This window comes from Phaethon lepturus, unplaced genomic scaffold (assembly GCF_000687285.1).
Source record: "Phaethon lepturus isolate BGI_N335 unplaced genomic scaffold, ASM68728v1 scaffold56094, whole genome shotgun sequence".
Taxonomy (NCBI): domain Eukaryota; kingdom Metazoa; phylum Chordata; class Aves; order Phaethontiformes; family Phaethontidae; genus Phaethon; species Phaethon lepturus.
The window spans coordinates 374-18,010 of record NW_010538060.1 but is presented as its reverse complement, the minus strand read 5'-3'; the positions used below and the strand labels follow the sequence as shown (position 1 = coordinate 18,010).

General features: G+C 37.5%; 1 protein-coding gene across 1 annotated transcript; it reads left to right on the top strand.

Annotated features, from left to right (window-relative positions):
- The first annotated feature begins 2,566 nt into the window (after positions 1–2,566).
- Positions 2,567–17,396, top strand: LOC104613706 (protein ECT2-like). The gene is made up of 17 exons (XM_010286650.1): positions 2,567–2,699; positions 3,410–3,489; positions 3,591–3,683; positions 4,606–4,788; positions 5,314–5,403; positions 6,451–6,558; positions 7,698–7,771; positions 7,897–8,027; positions 9,013–9,128; positions 9,319–9,381; positions 9,823–10,045; positions 11,617–11,753; positions 12,534–12,653; positions 14,315–14,383; positions 15,366–15,476; positions 16,482–16,578; positions 17,311–17,396. Exons 1-17 carry the CDS (start codon positions 2,570–2,572, stop codon positions 17,394–17,396), a joined length of 1,911 nt encoding a protein of 636 aa, XP_010284952.1. The 5' UTR covers positions 2,567–2,569.
- The last annotated feature ends 241 nt before the right edge of the window (positions 17,397–17,637 follow it).

Here is a 17,637-nt window from a genome sequence, read left to right as displayed (position 1 = left end):
CCGGCTGAGGTGGGCACCTGTGAGACCTGGGGGCTCTCTTTGGGCAGCCCCGCCGCTCCGCGCCTGGCTCTCTTTGGGCCGTTAGCAGTCGGCTCTGGGCAGAGCGGAGGCCCAGGCCCTCTGGCACCTGCTGGTTCCTAAGGTGAGAGAAGCCGGTGGTATCTCATCTCGCCTCCGGCCGCCTCCCGGCCGGGCAATTTGGACACGCACCTGGGTGATTCCTCGGGAGGGGAATGGGTAGCACGGAAAGCCGTTTTTTTTTAATGTGGCCTCCTTGCTTTAAGAAGACATTTTAGCGTGTGAATGTCTTGTGACCTTCAGGCTTTCCACAAACTCTTGAGAGGTCATTTGTAAGTGTGATGCTGTAAGGGCGTTCAGGTCTGCCTGAATCCTGGTAGTGATGGTGTTCTGCCTTTTGTTCTTCTTTATGTCAGGGGAAAACTGTTATGTTCCTATTTTCTGTGTGTTGTTTGTTCTTTTCTGTATCTTGGCACTTTCAGTGTGTAGCTAGTGACAAGTATCGTGTTATTAATTAATATGCGACCATTAAACAGGGAATATTTTTTTTAGTTGCACCCGGAATGGAAGTCCATAAACAAATACATTGGAAAAGCCATAAGAAAATCAATGCCCAGCCCAAAGTATGGTCTTGTTACAAATATACTGTGAAGTTCTCTATATGTGTGTGTTCGTATACATGTTATTAGGTATAACAGCAGCAGGATGATAGGAATCCTATCAATATCTTGAACTTTTTTAAGATAATCTGTAGGATTTAAACTTAATGGTACCCTTAACTGGAGGTCTTTTTGGTCTGATTTTACTTATAACTGTCTGTGTAGTAATAATTATTAACAATATAGTTTGAATCTTCCAAGATTATGTTTCCCTCCACCTTCACTGCCAAAGAAAAGGTAATTGCGTAACGGCTCCTTGGGTTATCTTTATAATCTTTTGGACAGGTAATCTGTAAAGACTTTGCCTGCTCAAAGTTACTTTCTCCTCCTGTTAGGTCTCAAGGTATTCTGAGAAAAACTAGCTGGGTGACTGGAACATACTGCTGCGAAATTTAACTCTGTGGAGCTTGCACAGTTGTGTGTGACACTAAAATTGCAACTGAGGTGGAAATTTTGGTAATTGAATATAATATACCTATAATTATGGTAGACTTGTAGTGTTGACCTATTGCTCATCACTATATTAGGAACTTACCTGATGCGTTATGAAGACATGAATCTTGTCAAAGAGTCTCAAACATGATCTCCTAAACTCTGGAAGATCAACTTTTTTCTATATTGCTGTCATGCCAAAACACCCATTATTTTTTGTTGTCTGATTTTTACTTTGCTGTGTAATGGGACAGGCATTGCACAACTTGAAAAATGGTATGTGCTATTTTCCAGGGGTTTTATTATGAGTCCTTTTTCAGACAGTGCTTTAACGTATTATTTGGGCAGCTACTGTTTTAAAGGGGCATTTACAGTCGTGAAGAGAACGGCTTTGGTTACAGTGATACAGAGGGTTATTATACTACAGGAGTTCAGATACGATGGCTAGCCTGGATAACTTCTGATATCGCTGTGCAAATATTTAAATTTGCATGAATGATGAATCACAGGAAATGCATGCTGCTTGCTTCATGCACAAAAGAAAATGTGCTACGTGTTGGGCAGGTGTCTTAGAACAAATTTTCTGGTATGAGATTCAGGTAGCTACCTATACAAAATATGAAAGGAATAAGAATTTTTCTTTTCAATATGTGACAAGTTTGTTTAATGGACAGGGAGAGCACAGGTAGAGTCTATCTGTGAGAAGATAGAAGGCCTCTTTACCTGGTGATGAATGGATACTTCTACTATATTAGAAGCCTATATAATATAGTCTATTATGTAGGACAATACACTAGATCATACAGATAGACATATATATGCTTATTAACTTTGTAAAGACTCATGCGTTTTAAGAAACCTATTTTTTCTTTAAGTAAATACTGCTGGTTCTACTCCCTGGGTGGTCATTTTTATGTAACCACAGTAACTTTAGCCAGTTCACCTGAAAAATCAAATTTTAGCAAGATACTTTGTGTACCCTAATTCTTCTGCTAATGTTTCACTTTAACAATGCTAACTTTGGTCTCAAATCTAGCTTATCATAGTTTATCACTGAAGCAAACAAGTGCTTTTAGGTTGTTGGTGTTTTGTGATGAAACTTTTAAAAACGAACACTAGAGTTAGTGCTTCCCTGCTGCTCAGAGTTGAAGTACTCGCTCTGCAGCTTTCTGTGCAAATGAATTATTTCTATGGTAAGCAGCCTGCTCAGAACCGTGTCTGTAATGGCTTTGTTGTCAGTCCTTTCTACCAATTGTGTTACTCCTACTACTCTTTCAGAGCTACTCTATCAGTGTGAGTGGGATTTTAATGAGAATCTGAATGTTTTGTTTTCAGAAGTCTGATGTTACTTCTTACTGCCTTAGTCATAGAACTCTTCTCCTCATTAATGAACTTTTTGAACCTGTAACTTTAGTTTACACATCTGTCTTCTAGCTGTTGAAGAAGGAAACGACATAATCATGGCTGACAACAGTATGCTGGTGTCCGAAACTGGAAGGAGCCTCTTGGCTGATTCTTCTGTTCTTGATTCAAAAATTATAGAAACCTCCAAAGAGAATGTATTTCCTGGATCTGTAGTGGATGTTGAAGGTAATGGGAGAAGCTTATTTTAAGACTACTATGTTTTGTTATACGTACAAATATAAACGACTGCTCTGTAGGATTACAGGTAGTCCTTAGAGACATAAATAGTCTTGAGCTTGAAATTAATTCAAGAACAAACCTTGAAATTAAAAAATAACAAAAATGGCATTTTTGTTTTCCTGCAATGCATTAGCCAAAATCCAGTGCAGTCTTTTGGTGCAAATGACATAGAGACAACACTTGTCCCTTCCTCCTAATATTTTGAAAGCTTATTAATACATGGAGAAAAAGAACAAGATATCTGAGTTGAGTTCTGCTATTTCTTGTTGAAACTGAGCAGTTACTGGGAAGTAATGGACCTTGGCAGCCAGGAGCACAGAAACTAGAGAAGATACTAGCTGTCTGTTTTCCAGTGAGGCTTGGTATCTAATTCTGCTAGAAGAATTAAGTCAATAATTTTGTTGTTTTTCTTTCTTCCCCCTCGCTGACTTTTCTTGCATATTCTTGCTTTGAGTGTTAGGTAACTAACAGGTAACAAAAGGACAGGCTTCTTGAGGTAACATTTATTTTCAGGCTTGTTCCTGATAAACAAGGCATCTTGAACAGATGCAATCTGCCTGTATTCTTCTATATGTTATTGACTGATATTTTTCTTTAGACCTAACATGGATTTTTCTATTAAAATACAAGTATTATCCTTGTTTCTCTCTAAACAGAAGAAATGCCTCAAATAGAAACAAGAGTGGTTTTGGTGGAGGAGGCAGGTAGACGTGAGGAGCTTCTGAAAGCCTTGGAGGTATGTGGGTCTAAGATAAAACAGTCACTGCAGTGAGATGGTATGCTTTTAGACTTCCAGTAACCAGGTTGGTTCTGTACTAAAGTTCTCCTCTTCCACAGACCATTAAGATAATGGAAGTACCAGTTATAAAGATAAAGGAAACTAGTCCTGGTAAATCAGAAGAAAAACTAATAAAAAGTATTATTCCTATGGTATGTCATGCAGTTAAGTACATGCGATTGCATGCAGCATGTTGTACTTCACTGGGGCTGAAATGTGCACATGTTTTAACTTACATTAATTGGGCATGATGGTCACAATATATGCTAATGTTTCTGATATCACTTAAAGCTTGTCAAAACTTGCACTTTTTTACACTTTCTCAAATGTGGAAGTAATATCTGCAGCTCTTAATCCACTGATTAAGTTTTCTAACAGGGGGCTAGAAATGTCAATGGAGATACTCAACTGCATGATAATATTCAGTCAACACATAAGGTTTTGCTATGAACTGACTTCCTAATTGGTTAATTGACTTCCCTTTCAAATGAAACTTGAGTGTAAGAAGTGGTTCTCCATTTCTTGATGTGAAAAACTGAGAAAATAAAATTTGGAACTAATAATTGAAAGTGGAATAAAACAAATGTTTAGAGCCTTTAAAATTATCAAGCAATGAACAAAATTGGCTTGTGTTCTTTAGATCTTATGCAGCATGGAGCTTGCTGTTGCAAGCTGGCTGCTAATTTTTAGTAACATCCAGAAGTACCTTAAACTGTTCTGACAGTCTGAAATTTCATTTCTCTTTTGTGCTTAGTTTGTTTTTTTTGTATCAGTAACTATTTCTAATGCTACATTATCAGTATGAACTGATATGTAAACTACTAAAGTAACTAGGATTCTTATTCTTCAGAAGCAGGAATTGCTTTAAGATATTTTTTAGGTGCAGTTCATAGCTATTCTTATGCTAGAGGACAGTGCATCTCATTAAGCTTTCACAAATCCTAAGAGTCTGTGTCTGTTGAAATTTGAATCGTATACTTTTCTAATGGTCCAAACTAAAAATCAGTTAAATTTTGACACTAGTGTAAGTATGTTGCCTGAATAATGCTTTCCCCTTCATCCCCATGAATCAAGGAAATTAAAGTGCCCTGTATAAAGACAGACACTATAGAAGAGCTTGGAGATTCTGATTCCCCAGAATTTGAGACTATCTTTGTTGTATCAGACTTCCAAGATTCTATCTTTAACAACCTCTGCAAAGCAGATTGCCGTGTCATTGGACCTCCAGTAGTACTGCACTGTGCACAGAAAGGAGAGGTATGTGCTTTCTGTTGAAATCAGCTGGGTAGTTCTTTGGTACAGTGAGTTCTAAACATTCAATGTACAAAAAAAAAATATATTTTGCTTTGTCAATCAATCATAAATGTTCTTAGCATTGAATTTTAAGAAGTGCCAGTTTCTAATACCATTTTAGAATATTACATGTAGTGAGAAATCACAGGTAGACAGTAGTAAGTCAACAACTACTGCAGTACTTGTGGGAGTTCTTGATACACTAGCTGGGCTTGTGTCCTTAGGAAAGGCAGCACATAAATGAAACTCCAGTAGACGCTTTGTATTTCCAAAGGTTGCCATGTAGAGGGGATGGATTGGGGAGGAAAAAAAGGATGGAGTGCTACCTTGGGGATGGTGTGTCTGAGGCTGAGGTATAACTGAATACACAGAGTTGGATGTGTCTGATGCATTTTAATACTAGGAACAATAGAGCTGTATTGAAGATAATGGTGAAACTTTAATGGAAGCTGTATGCTTTTGACTAATAAGTTTGCTTCTTACTTTCAGCCTTTACCTTTTTCCTGTCGTCCACTGTACTGTGCAAGTATGTTGAACTTGGTACTGTGCTTTACTGGATTCAGAAAGAAAGATGAATTAGTAAGACTTTTTTTTTTCCTTTGGATCGGTAAAGCTATGTTAAGTTTGTTTTCAAAATGCTCTGTTCTATTGTCTGTAAGGTTTAACCATGATTTGAGCTCATTTGGGGGAATGAATTGCTTTGTTGTGTTCTTTTGTTTTGTTGCATGTCCAGAGGCAGTAATATTTGAGGATGGGAACAAAACTGTTTCCTTGTGCAAGTCCTGTGATGCCGTTTTCGGTTACTTTTTTGTTGAATCACATTAAACAGCTCTAATTCAGTAGGGCTTAAAGATTTGTAGGTTTAGGCTTCAGATTAGATGATGTTTACCCAGTAGAGTCCTCTTATTTGTACAGGTAGTAGTGTGGTTAGGTAAAGCTTTGTAGTCCTGTTCGGAGAATTTGCAGACATGTTATGTTGCTGCCATCCTATCCTCCTATCATGCTATCAGGACTTGAGTCTTGACATACCTAGGTATGAAGTGGTTTGATACTCTAGCGCTTTGCTTTTCTATTTCAGTGATGCAGTTGGCATGTGATTTCCCTGTTAGACACCTGGGAATCAACAATATGGCTCCACATCTTCATCTGGGGGGAAAAAAAAAAACCCAAGCCTTTGCCCAGTGTTAGGGATAGTTGGGTTTGATCTGCTAGATTCAAATTGGACAAATCGCAATCTTATGTAAATTCTGGCAATTACCCCTTGAGGTTAGAATTGACTAAATCAATGAGGATAACATGCTTCAAATCTATTGGATGTGAAAAGGTGAAGGCATTATGTATGATGATCACAAGAGTACTAGTGGCTTGTGTAGTCTTCCTCAAGCTACACAGCAAGGCTGTATTAAATGTCAAAAAAAAAGTTAATAGTTCTTCCGATGTTCGCATCTACAGGAGAAGATACAGCTGATACAAGTTGCTTTAAGAACAAATTGGAGCATTTCTATTCCTAGACATTTAATGTAACCTCCTGTAGCTTGCTTTGTAAACCATTTTTATACTGCTCTCATTCTCCACTTGTACACTTCAAAAGATACACTGAAAACTTATTTAATCTTTATTTTTCAGGTTAAGCTAGTGACCTTGGTTCATCATATGGGTGGAATTATTCGAAGGGACTTCAGCTCAAAAGTTACACATCTGGTGGCAAACTCAACACATGGAGACAAATTCAGAGTATGTAAGCTTGAGTTGATACTTCAAGGAAGCTTTCAGAATTTGGCTCTTGTAGACTAAGTCTGTAAATTATGCCTGAGTTTGTAAGTTGAACTCGCCAGGTAATGGTGAGTTCATCTCTCTCTGGTATTGAGCTTTGACATGATTTTGTCTCTTGGCATCCAAATAATATAAATTGCCTGAATGCAGAGATTTTGAAATAGACAAGTATAGTAAATAACAACAAAAATGTTTAAGTACTGATGCTATTGGTACTTAAGACATTCATGAATGCTTTGTTCATTGATGAACAAGTGTTTATATATCAACATGCCTGCTTTGTTTGTCTGTCCAAACAGTAAACTTTCAGATAACTTGCAAAAAGCTTTAGTACTCAATTTGTTTATATCTTCTTTTAGAAGTTATTTTTAACTTACCTATAAGCATTCAAATCTTCCTTCATGTATAAATATATGTGGGGTTTTTTTTTTGAAAACACCAAAAGGGAATCCTTCAGTGCATGTATGTCCAGTTGACAAGTAAATAAAAATTTATAGTTCTTTTGTACCATGGAATAGGATATAGCAATGCCTATGTCCCTTGCTTCTCCCTTGTTTGAGTTGTTAGTAAACAGCTGCTTTTTTCATAGTCTCTTTCTAATCTTCCAGTTGGAAGAGAAGACCTACTTTCTAACTCTGTTGAAACACTCTTTTCTGCTAACTCAAAGGGGTAAAAGTAGGAAAATTTTACAGTCTCTCTCAAGAAGTCATGGAAGTTGCCTTTGGAGTAGTCACTTTCTCTTTGGTAAAAGCAGTCTGGGATGTTTGTCTTCATACAAAGTATCAAAAGCAGAAAAAAGATCCTGTATTCCACTGGAACAGAGATTTTGTTTTCTATTTTTTGAGTGGTGAAGGATTTCAGACTAACAAAATGGTGCACTTTTGAGTAAGTGTCAAAATAGCGATTGGTCTGATCTCCTAGTCACTGAAGAATTAATACATTCTAACTCTTGGGAGTGAGTTGGATGTTGAAGGAATGTGTTCACTTTTTGCAGTGTCATCTTGAAAAGTAAAAGCAAAGTTACAAATTTTTCTTGGCATGGGAAAGACTTAAATGGAAATACTTACTTGGTACTACTTGTGCTTTTCCTGTTTTTTTAGATTGCTGTAAGTCTTGGTACTCCTATCGTGAAAGCTGAGTGGATTTATAAGGCTTGGGAGAAAAGGAATGAGATGTAGGTGTTATTTTCCTTCAGCCTTAACCTTGCATCCTGTTCACCTGTAGTGTTGTGAGCTGTTTAAATAGTGAATTAGCACTGTTTTAGTGACATCTTGTGCATCTTTTTTTTTCTCCTTTCAGTGATTTCTATGCAGCTGATGATGACTTTAGAAATCAGTTCAAGGTTCCTCCCTTCCAGGATTGCATGTTAAGTTTCCTTGGATTCTCTGATGACGAGAAAGCTAACATGGAAGAGATGACAGAAATGCAAGGTTATTTTTTATGAAAGTTTACCTGTGGAAGAAATGGGCTTTGTAGCTGATAAATACTTCACTGAAGCTGAAACGCTGGATTGTGAATCCTGAAGTATTAATGGAGACTCTTCAACTTGGAGAGCTATAAATTGATTTTTAGATGTCAATGTATGCATAAGTTCTGGTACTGTTGAAGACTTCAAACTTCCTAGGCTGATTGAAACTAGATGATTTAAAAAAAAATGGATGCCTAAAGATATCCTGGAAAACTTGATACATAATATGTATATTCTGCTTCAGTTTTCATAATCAGTTTTGTGGTATGCATCTTTACATAATTCACAGAAAGTGTCTACAATGTTTACAACTTTGATATGGATCATCACTGGTAAAACACTTGATTGGAAGTGTTCCATTTTTTGATAGTGTAGTACAGTACTAATAATTACATTGACAGTAATGATGTAACAGATAACTTACAAGTCTCCAGCCTTGTATTGCTAGGAGTTGCATGTAACAGAACTATAGACGTGGGAATGGAGCAAGTTTGTAACAGCAAGGCTTTGTGAAAAGAGATGAAAGTTGGCTCAGTTTGCCGTCCCGTCTCCTCCCATTTACCTAAAGCTACTTATAAGATTGTGACATGCACAGGTTCTAACTTGTGAATGTCTTTAGGGTGAGTATTTCTGTCTTGCTCTTCCAAGAAACAAGAAAAGCTTTCCAGAAGGATATTGCATTTATTGTCAGACAGGTTTAAATGCCTTCTGAACTACGTGTACTCCTGACTGTGTACTACTGCATGCTACATCCTATTTCCTAAAAACTGTTGTATGCTGATAATATCTGGGATGGTATGGAAGCCCAGCAACTGATCAGCTCACTGAAGAGTTCATGTCTCTGGCTCTTCTCTCATTAATGATAAGTGCCGCAGAACTATGAAGTGAGCTACTAACTTCTAACAATATTATTCTTCAGTTTTGCTAATTTGCCTTTTTTTATCTAGGAGGACATTATTTACCAGTTGGTGACGAAAGATGTACACACTTAGTGGTTGAAGAAAGTACAGTAAAAGATCTTCCATTTGAGCCTTTAAAAAAACTTTATGTTGTAAAGCAAGAGGTTAGTGCTGACATTCTTGAAAGAATATTGCTATATAATACTCAGTATGTTGCATTTTGTCAGAGGAAGCCACATGTTTGCATTTAGTATGCAAACTGCCTTACTATTATATATATTATTTTGAATATTTTTTAACTTTGCATGAAGCCCTGTAATGTATTTTTTAATATGTGGTTTTATTTTCCTTTAGTGGTTCTGGGGAAGCATTCAAATGGATGCCAGAGCTGGAGAGTCCATGTATGTATTTGAGAAGGTATGTTGAACTCTGAAATGATACACAGCATGTATTTGGTGGTAAAATTGGCATGTACAGTAGTATGTGTGGGGTCAGAGGTCAGATGTCTTAAAGCAACATTTATGTTCCAGAGAATCCATTATAAATTTATACTTAGAATACTAATTGGGGAAAAAACTTTTTTCTGCTTCCTAAAGGTTGAACTTATTTTTAGGCAAACGAAATACTAGTGTGGCTTCTGATTTAAAAAAAAAAAAAAACAAACCAAAAAAAACCCAAACCCACACAAAAACAACAACAACAACAAAAAACCCAGCCCATTTTTAGCCTATTTTTCACTTGGCTTCCCTGAGGAGAGTCATGTTGTGTGCTGATCTTTACAATTAACTTACCTTTGCACTGAGTTGAGCTGGACACAGTGGATAACAACACTAAACTAAACTTTCTTTTACTATATAGTCAGAAAGTCCTGGTCTCAAGAAATCTGTGTCACTACTTTCTCTGAATACTCCAAACAGCAATCGCAAAAGACGTCGTTTGAAAGAGACCCTTGCTCAACTGACCAGAGAAACAGACATGTCTCCATTCCCTCCTCGGAAGCGGCCTTCAGCTGAACATTCGCTTTCTATTGGATCCTTGCTGGATATTTCTAACACTCCAGAGTCGAGCACTACCAGTGGAGGTAGAGCTAAAAACTTGCAGACACACTTGCAATATTTAAGAGCTCTCTGCATAGAAGTGGTAATAGTACAGAAATCGTACAGGTTTTGCTACAGGTGTCCTAAGTACTTGCAGTCTTTCTCCTTTTTGAAGCGTGCAAAAAGCAGAATTGCAGTGAAGAGCTCAGACACAGGCAGAGACCAGGCTGCCTCTTGTCATCACACTAAGCATATTTATACCTGAAGGAAAACAAGGAAAAGATATAGAGTTGACAAATATGAAGTACAGTACTGTGTTATTCCAAAATGCTTCAAATGCTCTGCTGAAAATAAGCAACATAGTTAACAGTAAATCATCTAAAAACCTCTCCAGTAGGATACTTGGAGAAAGGAGGACAAAGATTCTTTTCTAAAGGAATTAAAGGGAAAATTCCTGCAAAGCCCGTTCCTCCTAGGTCTTTGAAAAGGTCTTTTGAGGTAACACTGTTTGTGCCATCAAAGTGTTGTGTCTAAAACTTCACAAGAATATAAATCACCAATTGGTTTTGATCGGTTAGTTGGCAAAGAGCTTTTAATGTCTCTGCACGTGGCTCTTGTGGAAAAGAGGAAACTGCAAAATTGTAGATTAGTCAAAATCTAATACCCGAGGGTTTAAAAAAAAAAAAAGGCCTAGTTTCATTATATAGAGAAGATATCTGGAGTTAGTACTGCTTTAAAAATGCCCCTATACACAAGTCAAGTAACCTTAGTGAGGCACAACCTGTAAGTGATAATTCAGAAGAAATACGGGAAAAATGGGCTTACTCTGAAAGACCAGCTTTCTTAAATCATGCTAGCACTCTCATAACCCCTGGTACACAAGTTTCTTCTAATTCAACCTCAGCAGAGAGTTTCAGAAAAAGTGCTATTTTGAAAACAACAGGGGAGGTAATTATTTTGCAATAACTGTGACAGTAACGAACTTTGACGTCAGAATGAGTGAGTACAGATCTCTGCTGTCCAACACATGTGCAAGTATTTAAAACTAATGGACCGCTCCAGATCCACCTTGGCTTTAGCTTTAAGAGAAATGAACCATGTGTCTTTATTTTCCTTTCCCCCCTCACCCCAATAGGATGAAATGTAAGTGTTGCATGTAAGGATTGATTTTAATAGGTGGTTTTGAGCTACATACCTAATGCAAGGATGGTGGGCAGCTGAAAGATAATTGTTTATGTGGCAAAGTGAAAGTAGAAAAGTACTTTTGTACATAGTGTATGTATAAATAATGTTCAGAACCTAATCCTCAGTTTAAGTTATTGACCCAAGGTTAAGTCACTGACCTGCCCATAAATGGCTTATTAGTTTCAGACTAATTTTGGAGAATAATATATTATTGTTGTTGTTCTATAATTAGGCTATAATAAAGAAAGCTATTGTCCAGAAAGAGCTCTGGTAACTATAGAAAAACCTACATAATAGCTTTTAAGGAAAACAATGCTACTTCCCCTTGAAAATTCTGAAGGGCTTTTCTTCTGTCTTAAGAGTCCCTCAAAAAGCTCATTCTCAACTGTAATAGAGCTCATATTTTCTTTTGGGAATATTTCTTCATCAGAAACACCAAAATCCTGTGCAAGGCCTTCAAAAAACTCAACTCCTCTTCCACTAAAACAGTCTGCAAGATGGCAGGTTGCAAAGGAATTGTATCAGACTGAAAGTAACTATGTTGACATTCTAACAACAATCATTCAGGTAAGCTCTTTTTAAAGCAAGTACAGGTCAATTGTAGTAAGACTCTAGTGTTTACATCAATGATTATTTTCAGCCTGTGATCTGCAGGCCTTTGAGGGCTTGGGTGCATCAAAGCTCCATTAAAAAGGTGGCAAGTAAGCAGTCTCCTGTCATTTTACTGGCATATAAAAATGTTTAGCATCTGTTAATAATAAAGGCTGGAAAATACAATTTCTAATCTGGGATCTGCATTGGAATTGTGGCTTGCATGGAAATCCTAAGCTTCAGGAAAATATGATCTTCATGCCTCAGATTTTTAAGGTATTAGTGAGTAGAGAGAGATTGCAGGGGAGTTTGTTTTGGGGTTTTTTTTAATGATTCCAAGAAGAGCGGAATAGCAAATAGCTTACCATGTTCTGGTTTCAGATGGGATAGATCTAATTTTTTCCTAGTAGCTGGTATAGTGCTGTGTTTTGTATTTGGAATGAAAATAATGTTGAAACCAGGACACAAACTCTAGAAAGTTTGTTTCCATTGCAGCTGATTATGTACTTAATGAGCTAAGATGTGTGTGAGTAGAAAAATAGATAAAAGGGGCTTATGCTGTAGTAACTTATCAAACTGAATGTGCGTATCTTAACCCCTCCTCTATAACCCACTCTTGCTAAATGGGGACAGAATGTCTCAAGACTGTGACTGCAAGAAAGTATGATCTGGAAGGAAAAGCGTTACTTTCGTAACTATTTCGAACACAATGTGTGGAGGTTGGGAGGGCATTAACTTTTTTGCCTAATTCCTCAGTTATTTCAAGTTCCGTTGGAGAAGGAAGGACAACTTGGAGGACCAATTCTTGCACAGGAAGAGATTAAGACCATATTTGGCAGCATTCCAGATATTCTTGATGTGCATACTAAAATCAAGGCAAGCTGCAACTTCTCCCCCGCAGGGGGAAGCTTTAATACAGACTTAAAATCTTTTCTGTGTGCTTTAAGCTGTATCTACTGGATGGGTGTAGATTCATCCTGGTGCTGTTCCATACTGTTCAACCTATGGAATTATGTGCAAATCCAAAGTACGCTTTAAGATTTAACAATTATTTATAAATATCTGAAGTCTGAGTATTGTGCATGTAACTAATATTGCCATGCATGAGCTGGCCTGTCCTTTTCCCATTTTAATACCTTTTCCTGTAGGAGGTGTTCTGTAACTAAAACTGGTGAAAAGGGTCAGTGGTATCAAGTGGTAGTCTAACTCTCAGAAGTGCTTTTAACGTATATGTTTCTATTAAAGCGGTAAGCAGGGGATCTTGGAAGGATAGCTAAAGCTGTGGAATTAAGAAAAAAAAAACAAACACCAAAAACCACCCAACAAATCAAAATTGGTGTTTTCCTGGGATTTAGACATGTTCCTATAAGGAGACTTTTAACCAATTGTGAGAAACTACTGGCTTATAAAACTGGCTTGCACTTCAACCTCTGAAGCAGTTGACCTCGTGCTGAGGCCTAATAAGAGCTGATTAGAATTCCCTATGAGATTGTTTTCTCGAAGCTTGCTTTATTTTATGTTTTGAACTGGATTGCCAGTGCTCTCTGAAGCCATTTCTGGGTCTCACAATAGACTATGATGCAAGTTTTCCTTAAATATGAGGTCATAAAATCTCCTTCAAATAATGGCATATGTCTGTTCCTGTCTGAATTTCACAGTAGGCTTTTAAAATAGAGAGACTTGCAGACTGCCTGTAACTCAATAGTTTGGTTTGGTTTCGTGTGTGTTTTTTTTTTTTTCAACTGTTAGGATCCAGTCTAGTTAATCACTGATAGGTATTGATATGTGCTCAGTGAGATGAAAATAGAGTATGTATATCCATGTGTCAAGTAGGATTCACGTGGAGCATGCAGTGTAGACAAAGGTGCTTGGATGTAATGGTTGTATTTTCCTTCATCTTTGCCCCTTATCTTTATTACACCAGCAACAAACCAGTATTAATGGTGAATCCCTTTCACTTAAGGTGAATCCTGAAGCTTCAGCTGTGCCCTCCTGTCACTGTTATTAGCTGACAGTGAATGAGCTTGATCCTTATCAAGCTGATATAGGCTTAACAGCTTGGTCTCACTTTCCTTGACACCTTGGTGCAGCAAGCGAGGGAAATCTATGCTAGTACTATTTCAATCCTGTCTTATGGACTTAAGAGTCCTGTATTAGTTGTGCACTCTTAATTAGAACTGGTTCAACTGTCTTCTGTGTGTACTCTTTTAATAATCATTTGGGATATGTTCCGTGTAGTGTGCTGGACGCAGCAGTGTCATCTTGTTGCAGTTGGCTAGTGCTTATACACTGCTAGGCTCTGCTTGCATTGATTCAAAACTATATATTCAGCAAGCCAGATGTCTCTTGCTTTCAGATCTCAGTAGACTGAAGGGGCTTAATGTGAAATTGTACAGCTTTTAGGTTTGCCTGTTTTGTCAGCATGGTAACACACAGCTAATTACATGTGTTTGGCAGAACACTGATCCCATCTTACAGCTTTATGTGGTTCTTTCTCATCTTATTTGGTTCCTCCCCTACCCTTGCATGTATTCTAGGAAGACCTGGAGGATCTTATGATGAGTTGGACTGAAAACAAAAGTATTGGTGATATAATTCTTAAATATGTAAGTTTGTTTTCATTTTTTTAATGCATTAGAGTTATGAGCTAGTATCTTGCCTTACAAATAATCCATTTGTAGGAGCTAGCAAACACAAACAAAACACTACTGAGTGAAAAGGAACACTGACTTGTATCGCTGTACCTTCTGTTTAGACTCTTCAGTTGACTTAGATGATATACTTTGTATAGGTCATCCATGTCAAGTTTAAGTGTATGTGTGTGTCCACTTGTATGAGGGGGTAAAACTCCAAATACATACAGTTTGAGAACTGTAATTTGCAACACTACAGACAGCTTTTTACTCGGATGTTAAAAGGGGCTCGTTCTGTAACCTTAGCTCTCTGCTGCCTCTGATTAATAGTAAATAGCCAGGAAAATAACTCTTCATAGAAACATCTTGTGTTCTTCCTTCAAGACTTGAAATGCTTAAGTGATAAGGACTCTCTGTTTTCCCAAGTACAGAATGTGCGGAACAGGAAAGCTAGGTCTGGGATTGCAATGCATTTTAACATAAGTAGTCTGCTATGTCTCTTGTGCTTTTGCTGACCTGATCATTTTGAGGCAAATAGTGTGTGGCATTCAAAAGTTTTCAGTCTAAGGTATTGCTTCTGGCAGTTTAATGCCTTTTAAAGGTATTAAAGGTAACTGGAGAAACTACCTGTCTGAAATTTCCCAAGTTCTCACCAAAAGCATCTTGCTAGCTGAGAATCTGCCTTCTATTTGAGCTGCTCAGCAGCTTCTAAGACCCTCACATGTGTTCTTGATGTTTGAGAGCTGTCGGCATTTAATCAGCAGCATTGAATCTTGGGCATCTGGCATGCAGAAATGTCTTAACTCGTTCTGTGAACACACATGGGTTTACAACACATTTTTTATTATTCTTTATCGAAATGTCTTTGAGCAACTTTATATGGCTCAGGGCATATGAACATATGTACAATGCTACATAATATGTAAAGTAGAGTGGTAACAGTTGTTTCTTTCAGTCGAAAGACTTGTTGAAAACATACCCTCCATTTGTGAATTTCTTCGAAATGAGACAGGAGACTATTACTAGATGTGAAAAACAGAAGCCTAGGTTTCATGCCTTCCTAAAGGTAAGTGTCTGCAGAACTAAGTCTTTGAGTAGAACATGGAGACCATTATCCAGTAAACTACTTAATGCAGTAGATGGAAGAATCTGGAAGCTGGGAGGAATGTGAACATCTCTTGGTGAGGCAGAAATAGGAAGGATTTGAATTTCAATCCCTCAGGCTCCTCAGGTCCAAGTTCTTCCTCTGTTATACAGATTTCAAGGTAATTTAATTATATGCATTTGTTGCTGGAAAAAGTGCATTCTGATTACCTTCTCCCAAATACATGTCTTCTCTTTTCTGTAAAGGTTACTAGAGCTGCAGCTTCTTGTTGGTCCCCCTCCCAGTGTTTAAAAGACTTCTATTTCTGAAATAGCTTTTAACTAGGTTTTTGCAGCTGTGAAGTTCCAGGGAGGTAGAATCTCTCAACATTCTTGTGACTAATGAATAAGAGCATAACAGTGGAGATCTAACATGAAGATGATCTTCAAAGAAAGTGTTAGCCGAAGATGAGTCTTAAGACTCTTGAGCTTTCTGATAAAGGTATATAGTTGATTAATAGTGCAGCATAGCTTTAACTCCCTCTTCTATATCGAACAAGTGTGTCTCAAATAGGGGAGTAATCAAACTGACAGATTTCAGCTCATGTTTCCTGAGGTACCAGGAATTATATCCAAGAATTGATATCTAAAAGATGGGGCAATTAATAAGAGAACAGGCTGTCCCCTGTCCCAGCCCACATTAGCATCTGAAATAAGAACTGAGGGGTTGATAAGATGGACGGTTTAAAACTAGACATTCTGAGAACATAAATCATGTCACAAATATTGCACAGATTTGAATATAATGTGTTTTCTAACATGATCTGTTAGTGACTGAGTATCTGTGGTAAATTATTCTCAAACTTTTACTGCAATGCTAGTTTCAAGGAAGACAGTTTTTCTCTTAGTTTGTGGGGTTTGGGGTGTGTTTGTTGGGGGTGTGTGTGGAAGTAAGAATTAGTTTCTTTCTCCCCTTTCTTTTCCCCAGATAAACCAAGCTAAACCTGAATGTGGCCGCCAAAGCCTAGCTGAACTCCTTATCCGTCCTGTTCAAAGGCTGCCTAGTGTTGCTTTACTACTAAATGGTAATCTAGTGATGTATTTTTTCATTAGTTTGTCTGTTGAAGGTGTTAAAACCAAGATAATGCTTGCTTTTGTCATAATTAGCAACAGCTTTTTTCATATATAACAAGCCTGATTCTGGGAGTTAATAATGCTTAATGGCAATCAGCAAGACCAATTGCTGAAGAAAGCATACTTCTGGCTAAATTTCACTTGTTCACGTATTTGTCTGTAGAATACAGGTAGAGGAAGATTTTGCTTTGGCAAGTTTTGTCTCTTCAAATACAAATATAATTGAGATTCAGATGCAGCTAGCGTAAACTAGAGAGCAATCGGTGTTGAAAGGGCTTACAGGTTTATGTATGCCACTTGGCATCAGCCACTTGCTGTAATGACAATTACATTTAATAAAAAAAAAATCCCCACACACCAGCACCCTTTGGTTCAGTTAGAAGACTTCTATGCTTGTCTCTGCACTTCAACAAAACCAGCATGTGATCTTGTTGATTTTTTTTTTATTAGTATAGGGGTTTGGTTTTGTATTGTAGGTGGGTTTTTTCTTAATGAGATGTACAGACAATTGCTGCTCAGCCTACTTCCCCACTTAATCAAGGCTATTTGGACTCCAGGATAGCTGTGATTTCTTCAGTAATCTTATATGACTTACAGTTTAAACTTGATTTTTTTTTTTCATATTTCTTTTCGGGCACTTGTAATATGTGGGGTGTTTAAATTTTTTTATTTTTGCATTTTAGATATTAAGAAGCATACAGCAGAAGAGAACCCAGATAAAATAACTCTAGAGAGAGCTATTGAATCGTTGAAGGAAGTGATGACGTAAGTGATGCTCATTCTATGAAACATACTGTTAGATGTTTAAATCTCTATTAGTTCTAAATTGCTCTTAGTGTATTGTTACAGAATAGTATGTGTTCTTCAGTCTCCCTTTCGCCACTGTTGTCCCTCTGGCATTCTGTGCCAGCACTCTCGGAGGAGTCTGTGGCATGTTATCCAGCTTTCTACTGGAACGTCTGCTGACTTCCTGCCTCAGCGTGAAGTTGAACCTCTCAAGTCCTCTGTTC